The sequence below is a fragment of the Crocodylus siamensis genome, chromosome 11, assembly GCF_052110815.1.
Source record: "Crocodylus siamensis isolate JL-2025a chromosome 11, ASM5211081v1, whole genome shotgun sequence".
Classification (NCBI taxonomy): domain Eukaryota; kingdom Metazoa; phylum Chordata; order Crocodylia; family Crocodylidae; genus Crocodylus; species Crocodylus siamensis.
The window spans coordinates 20,244,354-20,256,196 of NC_143405.1; the positions used below are offsets into that span (position 1 = coordinate 20,244,354).

The window sequence follows — 11,843 nt, forward strand, 5'->3', positions numbered from 1 at the left end:
ACTGGCTTACACCCATGCATCTTGCTCCAGAGCTGGGTCCCAACTGTCAAGTTGGATTGGACTCTTACCTACTGCCAATATCTGGAAAGGGTCCAGGGTAAGGTTAATAGCAGAGGAACTCTTATTCATCACCTTGCTAGCACCACCTGGGGTGCAAGTCTCCAAACACTATACACCTCACTTTGGCGCTTGTGTATGCTCCTGCTGAGTACTGCGCACCAGTATGGGGCCGAAGCACACACACTAAGCTAGTGGACTCCAGCCTTAAGAGCGTCATGAGGACCATCACTGGATGCCTTATGCCAACTCCATTTGACTGCTTACCAGTCCTCTCAGGCATTCCATCCCCTGACATCCAGAAACAAGCTGCCACCCTGGCCCTAGGCCTCAACACTCAAAATCTGAACCATTCTCTGCACTCTGGCTTAGTAGTCTCAAGTCAGAAAAAACAACTATCGTCTGAAGTCTTGGAACCCGTTCATTACTTAGGCCAATAAGTTCATCGAATTTGCAGCTGGCACATCACCCACAGCATGGACCTCCCATCAGTGGAGCAGAAAAAAAGGCCGCACAAGAACTGCAGCTAAAGAACTTCACCCCCATACCAGCTTCTGCTCCTTAGGCTGGCAGCTGCCCCTCAGGGCCTGGATTGCTCTTAACTGTCTCAGAATAGGCACTGGATGGTTTAAAGTAAGCTTGCATTCTAGGGGCCTCTCCAATGACACTGGTTGCAGCTGTGGTGCTCAAACTCAAACAGCCTACCACACCATCTATGAATGTCCTCATGGCCCTTCTTCAGGTGCCCCAGGTCTTATTGACATTAACCATTCTACCTGTTGCTGGCTTTCTGGCCCTTATGCCTCTGCCATATGACTGTGGTGATACTTGCTTCATCACCACTACTACCACCACCACCTGCAATGATCCATCAACTAGAAACTTCCCTGCCCTGAAAGCTTGAGTGGTAGGGAGATATCCTCAGAACACTTTTACTGAATTGGACCCCACACAAAACAGCTGCCAGAGGAGGGGCTGCCTTCTTTTACTCAGTAGCTCCTGGACTTGAGCATGTACTCACCCCACCACAGGATATCCAAATTTCAAACCATCTACTATCTAACAGGGATGTGAATCCACCGCACACAGCAGAGTCCTTCCTGCCACTTATCATAGTTTCATAGTTTCATAGTAGCTAGAGTCGGAAGGGACCTAGGTAGATCATCTAATCCGACCCCCTGCCTTGGCAGGAAAGAGCACCGGGGTCAGATGACCCCGGCAAGGTGCTCATCTAACTTCCTTTTAAAAATCCCCAGGCTAGAAGCCTGCACCACTACCCCTGGAAGCCGGTTGCAGGCCCTAGCCGCCCTGACTGTGAAGTAGCGCCTCCTAATATCTAGTCTAAACTTACCCTCCGCCAGCTTGTGACCGTTATTCCTGGTCACTCCTGGGAGCGCACGGGGGAACAGAGACTCCCCCAATACCTGCTGATCCCCCCTGACCAGTTTGTAGCAGGCCACAAGGTCCCCCCTTAACCTTCTCTTGTGGAGGCTAAACAGGTTCAGGTCCCGTAGCCTCTCCTCATAAGGCCTGCCCTGCTGACCCCTGATCATACGAGTGGCCCTCCTCTGGACTCTTTCCATATCGTCCACGTCCCTCTTGAAGTGTGGCACCCAGAACTGGACGCAGTACTCCAGCTGTGGCCTGACCAGTGCCGCATAGAGGGGGAGGATCACCTCCCTGGACCTGCTCGAGATGCATCTGTGGATGCATGACAGGGTACGGTTGGCCTTCTTGACTGCCTCCCCACACTGCCAGCCCATGTTCATCGTGGAGTCAATGACGACTCCAAGATCCTTTTCCGTCTCCGTGCTGGCAAGAGGGGAGTTCCCCAACCTGTAAGTGTGGTGCCGGTTCTTCCTCCCCATGTGCAACACCTTGCACTTATCAGTGTTAAACCCCATCCTATTCTCATCCGCCCACCGTTGCAACCTGTCAAGGTCAGCTTGTAGCCTATTGCACCCTTCTAGTGCACCCACATCCCCCCACATCTTAATGTCATCAGCAAACTTGAACAGGGTGCTTTCTACCCCCTCATCCAAGTCACTGATGAAGATGTTGAACAGTGCGGGCCCGAGGACCGAGCCCTGCGGAACCCCACTGCCCACGTGGATCAGTGGATGGGATGTGGCTATATCCATCTGTCCTGTTGGAGCTATTGAACTTGGTACAAAACACTTAAATATCCACAGGAATATGGACTGGAAGCTAGGTCTCCCCCATATAAGTGAGTGTTGTAACCATTAAGACAGAGAGAAAACCTTCTCTCTCCCCAGCCCAGGCCAATGGAGATTTCAGTAATTCACAAATGGCTTCATCTTGAGACTGAGGGGTCCCACCCCAGATAATCCCTTTGCCTGGTGGATAGGAGACTTTCCTGGGAGGGCAGAGAGAGATAGTTCAGCCTCAATAGACAGAGCAGAAACTTGAATGAGCCTGGAAGTGTTCTAACCCGTGGGTCTATGGCGAAAAAGGTGGGTGACAACCAACTTTTCCCTTCACTTGTTCTGTGTGAGGAAGGACTAGAGTAGGGGGCCTAACAGGAGAAGGCTCAGGGCTGTGAATCCTGTCTGGCAGGATGTCCCCTTGTGGTTAGAATCTTAACTCTTTCCCTTCAGCCTTTCAGCTCCTTCCTTAAACACTCTGTTTTTTCTGGGTGCCAAAGCTGGGCACCCAGCTTTTCCCATGCAGTGTCTAGGAAGACCAGCTATTCACTCAGGGCTTGAAGTTCCCTTAAGCAGGGGGCCTACAAGCAGATGTGACACTGTTCAGCACCAAAGTCTGTTCTGTGGATGTAGGACTTAACTTCTTTGTGGCTCAGTTCCATGTCTGCGCAATGGGAATAACAGCCTTGCCACCCTCCTCAACAGGAATAGGGCTGTGAGGGGCTCAGATACTACCATAATTGTGGGGGGGGGAAGGGAGGGGCATAAAAGTTCACAAAACACTTGACTTTCAAAAGCTATGGAGAAACATTAAAGTAGCAATGGGAATATGAGATCAAAAAGGAACTTGGCTCTTTGGGGAGATGATGTCCAGCCCACTCAGCCTGGATTAGCATCCCTGGGGGGCCCCTAAGGCACTGGGAGCCAGCCTTTTAGACAGGTGTGGCATAAAATAGCCCCACGCCCTCCCCAAGTGCCACTCCCATCCACATCCCCTGCCCAATTAGCTGCTCTGCCTTCTGCTCCCTGCTCCACCTGCCACTGTGCTGGCTGTCTCCTCCTCAGTCTACCACATGCCACACACAGAGATGGCCCATACCACTTGCTGCAGGCTGGCTACTTCTGCCCTTGGGGAATGGTCAGCTTCAAACTCTGCCATCCTCCTTCAAAATACAGCACATTTTGGAGCTCTACTTCCATGCAGATTCCCTGCTGCTGTCATCTCATCTCATTCTCCTCCCCAAGCTAGAACTATCCTCATCAGTATTTTGTATTGCTGGAGTTCGGCAAAGAGTAATGACATCCTCTGGGAAAGGGGCCAGGGGAACAAGGATCCAATCTCTATTTACTGGCACTGCTAAGAAAAAGGAATGATGGCTGGCAAGTCTGTGCCCACATTTAATCATTTGCCTATAGGCCCTAATTATTTGGAAAATTACAATTAAAAGGAGATGAAAAGGAGATGAACAGGAACTAAGTTGTCGAAAATGGCCTTGGGCAGGGACTGTTTTCCATCCAAACCAATATTAATAGCTGCATAATGTTAATAGCTGAATTAATAGCAGCATGGAGACGTATATTAGAAATGTCTAATGAAAAGGCAGTTACAAATGAGCCAACTATAAAATTAGGCCAAATCTGCTTATTAACTGGACAGGATCCCCTCCAACCTCCCCACACCCAGTTGGTTCAGGAGAGGTTCTGAATACTTCAGTCCTTTAGAGTCGAGGGTCTTGGTCAGGAGAGGCTCCCAAGGGGCCCAGAGAGGGTGAGAGACTTGCAGGAGTAACTCAGGTGAACTACTCAAGCTCTCATAGCCAAAGTGGAGGTCACAAGGCAGGAGATTCCTGCAAGACCTAGAAGGCATTTCAAGCCAGGTGGCTCCATTTTAGTGTATCCTGGAAACAAAGTGAGAGCCGCTTCACCCGCAAGCCAGCCCAGCATTGCTTCTCTGGCCACAGGCCCTCCAAGAGACCTGACACAAACATGGCCTTGACAAGAGAGTCCTCAGTAGAAAGGCTGTGAAATGTACTCTGGGCCAGGAGACCACCATTGGTTTAAATCAATGGTTCTCAATGTTTTTTGTACCCAGACTCATCTGTAAACATCGATGGTCAGTCCCAGCCCAGTAAATAGTTTAAGAAGCTAGCCTCCTGCCAGTCTACAAGGAAAAACTTGTGGTTTCCCACATTTTTCTCCTTTAAAGGAGAAAATCTGTGATTTTCCAAGTTTTTCTGTGATTGTTCATGACCCTTCCATATATTCTTGTGACCCACTTTTGGATCGTGACTCACAGGTTGAGAAACGTTAGTTTAAATGACTTGGAAGTGTCTCAGCCCAGTTCTCAGCTGAACACTTCACAAAACCCAAACTGCAGGGGATGCTGCACTGAGCCCTGAAGATGGAACAGGCTAAAGAGAACTGACTCCTTTTTTGGTTCTGGAGATGACCTCTCCACTGGCATGGGAGGTAGCAGGTAGAGGGGAAGCCAGCACGGTGAGAGCCTAGGCAGTACCTGCTTTGGGGTTAAACAAAGGGCTGGGTGTGGCAGGAGTGGAGGTCCATAGCCCCTTTCTAACAGGCATCAGCAAGTCCCTTACCCTCGTTGCACTTGCAGATGAATGGCTTCCTCTCCTCACAGCGTGCATCCCTCAGAAGTCCAGTCCCTGTGTCCAGCCACACGCAATCCTTCTGGCCACCATCAGCCAGATCATCTCTCAGGTGCCTTCCCCGAAACACAGAGAAGAAGCAGTTACTGCCATGGTATCTCAAGCACTGGGCAACATCAAGACTGGGCTAACATATTCTGTGCACTGGGAATTGTCCCCTGTACCCAGTTCTCCCTGCCATTTCCCCCTTGTGAGCACATGTTGTGCATGCTCCCTACTGCAAGACCCTTCTCCTTGGGGTACTATGGTGGGAACTCTCTGGAAGCCCTGGCTTGTCTTCACCCTTGATGACACCAAGGCTGGATAGGCACAATGTGCCCCCAGCATCATGGCTGAGTACCTGCACCAACACTTCATCTCTGCAATGGCTAACTGAGGCAGGAGGCTGTGCAGGGATCCCTCTGGCTGCCCCAGAGGCTCCCAATCCAGCCAGGAGCAGCACACTGACAGCCCACTCATCCAGACTAGAGCCTGCTCAGCTGTTCTTCCCGGGGTGACTTTTTTATTTTGGCTGCCACCATGTGGCAAAATGGTGAACTCACCCTTTAAATGGGGAGGGCAGCTGGGCTGAAGCTGGCAGTTCAAACAGTGCAAGTACCAGAGCAGAGCTCACCCGTGGGCACTTCTGGCCCTCCCCAAATGTGAGGCAACAGCAGCCCTGAGTCAGGCATGCCACCATCTGGGCCAAGTGGGATACATCTAACCACTCCAGAGCGTGCACAGAGCACAGAAACAGACTCTCAATGCCACCTCCCTGGCAGTAGATAGCAAGAGGAAGACCCAGGCTCAGGGCCCAGTCCCTGTGTCCAGCACTTGGCAAAGAAGTCTTGTGCAAGTAGCACAGATCACAGAGGGGGGCAGATTTACAATTCCTATGCTCCCTGTTCTGTGCAAGCACTCTGGGCCTAGGCCAGCTCCTGGGTGAGCTCAGAGGTAAAACTCCCATTGCCTTCAGGGAGTGCTGCAGGCCACCTCTGCAGGGGGTACAGACTGCAGCCACTGCTATGTGCAAGTCACCAGCACCCTGAGCTGAGGAAGAGTTTGCCCTGGCTCTCATCCCTGCTGAGTATCACATACCACTCACAGCATCACCAGAGAGATCCCCCAACTTCTCCACCTCCTCTCCCCTGTCCCCCACACACATACCCCAACCAACCATCCTTTAGCCTTCACTGCACTCCTCAGTGCGACACAAAGGAATGTAATGTTTGCTTCTTGGAGAGATACCTCCATTAAAACAGAGCTGTGTGGTTATCTGGCATTTTGGACTCAATTCCCAAACAAAGGTATTGGAAAAGTAAGTTTCAGATCAGCGTAACATTGCAATATTTTGTATGTTTTTGGAAAAATATAAAAAATATATTTGGGGTCAAATGAAACAATTTCTTTCCTTCCCTGCCAGATCATTTATGTCCCTGGGACAAGTCCAGATTCACACAGGCCCTGGCACAAGAGCTTCCTGTTCATGGCAACAAGTGTCATACAAGACAATGCACTCACTCTGTGAGTTGCCTGCTGATGGGATCTTGTGTGGTCCACTGAAATACAGATTCGTGTGTCTGGTCATTAAGGCCTGTCCAGAAAGGACCCTGGAAATTTGAACAGATCCAGTCCTGGAAAGAAAGAAGAAAACCTGAGGGTTACAGGACAGAGATCTCTCTTACATGCTTAACCAGTATTTTCAAACATCTGGACCTACTAGGAACTTCAATCTCATCTGCAGACACCAGAATAAAAGTGCCGTCATGCCCAATAGTGCGAAGCCAGACAGTGGGTATGACCCCTGCCCCTGCCTTTGCACGTATGGTGCTGTTGTGTCTTATTGTTTTCCTTGCCGTGTCCCTTGAAGGCCAAAGCCTCATGTTCAGCACTTCATGGCTCAGTTTGCTTGTGGCAGTTTTGCAGCACCAGGGACTCCATGTTCTCTGCCATGAGGAACCAGAGGCTTTCTTGGCTTCTGGCTCTCCACAGGACTGGACTGGGTCAAGTCAGAGGCAGAGGACAACTACATACATATACTGAGGACAACTGTTAAGTTCCACCCTGGATATGAGTCTAGAGAATTATAATAATAACTGTAGTTCAACACAGAAGTGTCCAGAGTGTTGCTGTTGAACTCACAACATATCAAGAGCCCACTGCAGAGCCTGGCCTTCCCAGTAGCTTGGGATTTGTTTCCTAGACATGGAGTTTGTAACAGCTGCCTCTGCTGCCCACTTCCTGCACTGTCTCTCAGCTCTGCTTTGAAAGCAGCTCAAAAGGGAGCACTGTAATAGCCTTTACGCTGGGAAGAAGGGTTATGGTGTAGCACTGTGCCCTGCTCATCTCACCAAAAGCAAAGGGCTTGTGGCCAAGACAGCTTTCTGAGTACCCCTGGAGGTGTGCTATGGTGTCAAGTCAGGCATGGCTGGCTCATACCTTCTCCTGGGTGGAGTTGAGGTACAGCAACTCCGTGCGTCTGAACCTCCGGCACACCTGCAGGGCCTCCTGCCATGTGTGGACCAGTGAAGCATCCCAGTAGTAGCAGCTGCCATTCCACTGCCTCCACCCAGGATTCAGCGGACAGAGGATCAGGGGATCTGCCATGAAGAGATACCAGGGGAGAACAATGACTGCCACTGTGAACTGTGAAGGAACAGCTTTTCCCCCCACAACCCATCCTCAGTATACAGGACTCTGAGCCACGAGTTGCTGAAGGAGGACTGTGGCTACCCTCAGAAGGAGCCTGAAGAGATGGGGGTTGTCTGCATAGACCTCATGGACACTGTCACTGGAAAGGCTGTGATTTTGGGGACATCCCCACAGGAATGTTTCAGGAGAAGCTAAGGTTGGGATCTGCCCCACCATTATGGGACAGCAGGAGGTGCCTGAGAGCAGACACAACACACAGCAAGAGGCACAGCTCAGAAGGAACCAAAACCCACCAGATCCTGCCCTGCCATTCAGCTCAGCCATGCCCCTCTGGCCCTGCCCCATTTCCCCAGCCACATGGACTGGCAAGCACACACATGCACCAACACGTACATGGCCTCAGGGCAGCTCTCCTGGTTTTTGCTCTTCTCAACCCCTATCTTTAATTTATTTTAAATTAAATTTATTAATTTTTTTTTTATTTATCTGTTTACTGGGATGCTGTGTTGAGTTCTGGGGCCAGACCTGTTGTTGTATCCTCACTTGCCACCATCTTTGCTGGCTGTGAGCCATTATCTAAGTGTACCTGCTCCCCTCCCTCTTGCTCAGGGGGTTTGTTCTTAGGGGATTCAGAGCAGGGTGATCCCCTGCCTGATCAGCAAATGCCAATAGTATACACAGCCCCAGATCACAGGCCTTTTGTGTCACCAGTTCCCCTCTGCTTTCTGGAAGCATGTACCACCCTTGGCAGCACCTCACAGAACTCCAATATCCTTGCCCTGGGAATGAACTGCCCTTTCCCCATATGTTGCTGCTGCTAGCTTGGAACTGGCTGGAACTCAGCAGCCACCAGGGCCCAATGACAACTAGACAGGAGTCACCAGCACTGAGTCTAGGACCTGCAGGGCTCTTGGCTCAAGGGCACTGCAGAGCACCCAGGGTTTAGGCAGAACCGAGTGGTGCCCTTTAGCATGTGGCCACCCCCAGGCATCCCAATGAGCATCTGGGCAATGGGACTTCCATTAGTTCTTGGCAGTTACATACCTTGTGGACCTTCACATACCCAGGGCTTGAGAACTGAACAACTGGACACAGCAAGGCCTGGATTGGCAGGGGGGCCGATGCTCAGACAGCCTCCGGGAGTAAGCAGAACCCCAGCCAACCTAATGGGGAACCACTAGTCAGCTGGCAGCAGCATGAAGCCTTACCCAGGTCCATAGACTCAATTCTGCCCTGTCCCCATCCTGCAGAGTCCCTTCCCACTCTCACCTGCTCCTGTGTTTAATCCACTCTCCCACAAAGTCTTAAACCCAGGTAACCCCACCAGCAGGAATAGAGAGCCTGACCTTCATAAATCAGCAAATAAATACTTGAGGAAAAGTCTTCAGATTCCCACAAGTCAGATCTTTCTCCTGCCTGTTTCACCCACAATAGCATTTTTTTTCCCTAATCACATAGTATTGTGTTCCCATTGCAGAGCTCTGCCCCAGAGGTGAAAGCCCACTGCCAAGGCAGCTGGCACTGCTAGCCAGGGAAGGCCTCAGGAGCCTGTCCCTGGAGGGAGGGGCATAGTAGGGACCTCAACCCCCTGGCAGACAGACAGGGCTGCAGCCCGTGCCTCCCTGGTGTGGGATGCAGCCAGCAAGTGGGCCTGCTGATGGGGGATGCAGCACTGAGGTGTGGGCTTCCCATGGAGAGAGCAGGGATAGGGCCTGTCGCATGAGGGCAGTCAAGATACCTCTGGTCTCTCAAAGTGTCCCTATAGCTGCTGCTCCCTCCCCTAGAGGTTGAGCAGGTGATCTGTGTCTGAAACCTATAGTACAGGCTGACTTGGAAAGCCAGGGCTGCTCACAGGGTGGGAGTGGAGTCAAGAGCAGCACAAGAGGGTGCAGCTAAAGTCAGAAGGCTGCAGGGCACACCTTGCAGGGCTGTCTGCCTTGGGCTTCCTCAGCTGCCCCTCTGGCTCAGCCCTCACTCACCAGGGTACACTGGGATCTGTGTGCTGAGCCATACATGTCCACCTCCCATCACCATCAAGGTCATTCAGCCCAGTCCAGCTGTGTCTCTGTACCATGGTTGCAACCCAGGCCTGAAAGAAGAAAGTGCTTCACTGAGAGATCATTCCTCTGGCTTGCAGCAGAGTTTGGGAACAGGCAGGCAGCCCAAGGGAGCCACAGGGTAACTAGGCAGGGAAAGGGGCATCCAGAGAAGCCTACACTGCACTCTCTGGCGCAAGGTGATGGGCCCACTGGGGGAATGTTTCTATTGCTTCCTCAGTACCCTGGAGATTATGGCCCAGCCCATGCATCCCACTCCATATTCACCAAGCACACAAAAGAGATGGTAAAGGCCCAGGGAGACACCATCCACAGAGGAGCAGAGGCAGAGACGCTTCATCACAGCAACCCCACCACCTCCTTGCTGGGTTTGCATGCATGAACAAGAGTACGAGGTGAGGTGTCTTCTCAGAGGGTGTTGGGGAAGTGGCAGACACATACCCTCTATATCAAGAAACTCCCTCTATCACCATTCCCACATACAGTGCCTGGGAAGGGAAGGGAAAGGAATGGGGTCATCTGTCCCTCCAAGGACTGGGCTGCCACAAGAGTCCTTTACCCTGGGGAGGGCAGTGCCCCTTCTGCCTGCTGGGATGCTTGAGGCCTCCTATTACCCCTTCACTCCAGCCCAGATACAGCTCACTGGAGGAGGCTGCCAGGACAGGGGGCCTGTTCCCTCTTCGCCATTCACAGAGTTCATGCCCACTTCCTTGGACATTAAGGAAGTTGAGGATGTGGGGAAATGGCAGGCCACACACAGGGAGGAACTGCCAGCAGGGGGGCACACAGCAGCCAACATCCAGAGGGGTTCACATGGCACAGAGCCCAGCAGGGAGTTAAGTAGCCAAGCACAGAGCCAGGGATCTCCACAGAAGTTCAAAGTGTTATGAAAGGCTCCTCCCCCACCACAGATTCAATTGGCTTCATCCTGCCCTGGCAGCAAGGCTCCAAGAAGCAGCAGCTGCCCTGCAAGGCCAGTCTCCCTGCTCAGCACCTGGGAGTATGTGCACAGAAAGACTCCTGTGGGTTTCTACTGGGTGACTCTCCATAAGCAGAGCATGATGCCAGACAGACAGAGACAGCAGGGAGAAGCTGCTTCTGCCTCAGAAAGATGCCTGGGCTCTCTCAGTGACTCTGCTCAGGGAGGAGCCCAGCCCACTTCTCATCCACCTAGCCTCCACACCTTTTCCTCCTGGCTGTTGAGGGCCAGCAGTCCCAGCCCTTCTCCAAAGGAGCGGCAAGCTCTTTCGGCTTCTTCCCACGTCTTGGTATCTTTTTCCTCCATAAAGTAGCAGTGTCCATCCCAGTACCACCAGCCAGCATGCCCAGGGCACCGGGAGCTCACTAGCCCTGGGGAGCAAACAGGCAGTAGTTGCCTATCATTGGAATGCAGTTTCAGCCAAAGCCTATTGTGCCCACCCCCACCTCAGTAAGAACATGGTGCTGGGATATGACCCCATGCCTGGTCCCACATTGAGCTGCCTCAGCTCTTTGGTCCCTTCTTCCCAGGATCTCTAAGAGCTGGCAGGCAGGAGCCAGTTGGAGGCTCTAGCCTGCACTTGTATATGGCAGACAAGTATTACCTTCTGTAGGTTCAGGGACAGCCTGAGACATGGAGCACCTATCAAAGCCATGCAATCAGAAACTGACCTCTGTGCCCCAGCTCTGACACCAAGCATCTGCCCCCCCACAGACAGTGGCTCCCATAAAGCCGAGGACTAGTCCAAGGAATTAGGACACTGCCATAGGCAGGTAGTGCAGCCACTGCTTTCTAGTGCAGCCACTGCTGTGGAGCATTTCTTTCCCCACACCGAGGCCCCAGACATCCTCCGCAGCTGTCCTCACTCAGCAACAGTGTTGGGGGGTAAGAGTGCTGAGTCTGCCATTCCTGGCCTGGACGTGTGCTCTCACTGGTGCTCTGCACAAGCTGGCCTATTGCCTACTGCTTGCTGTGACTTAAGAGTCCAGCACAGGAATTAATGTAGTTTCCATCTCTTTTCTCCCAGGGTGAAAGTTCTGTGCACATGACAGGATGCCTCCCAGCACACCCATGCGTACACACACACACACACACACTGCACTCCCTGCCCCTCTGTCCCCATGACAGCTGTAAGCCTCTTTACCATGGAGACAGGAAGGCCCAATCCTGCGGACACAGCGCAGACCCTCTTCACATCGGCCACTTAGTGGATTACAGGGATGGGAACCAGGACAAAGCAGGCAGCGTTTTGTGCAGTTCACTCCATGATAGCCAGGAGAGCAGG

General features: G+C 52.1%; 1 protein-coding gene across 1 annotated transcript in view; it reads right to left on the minus strand.

Moving 5' to 3' along the window:
• Positions 1-10,864, minus strand: part of LOC149855561 (C-type mannose receptor 2-like) — a 32,201-nt gene extending 21,337 nt beyond the window's left edge. Inside the window, exons 1-6 of the mRNA XM_090021497.1 lie at positions 10,763-10,864; positions 9,502-9,611; positions 8,567-8,685; positions 7,310-7,470; positions 6,392-6,504; positions 4,823-4,947 (exon numbers count right to left, since the gene is read on the minus strand). Coding sequence (XP_089877623.1) covers positions 4,823-4,947; positions 6,392-6,504; positions 7,310-7,470; positions 8,567-8,685; positions 9,502-9,611; positions 10,763-10,864 — 730 coding nt within the window. The remainder of the gene's footprint in view (positions 1-4,822; positions 4,948-6,391; positions 6,505-7,309; positions 7,471-8,566; positions 8,686-9,501; positions 9,612-10,762) is intronic.
• Between the last annotated feature and the right edge of the window lie 979 nt (positions 10,865-11,843).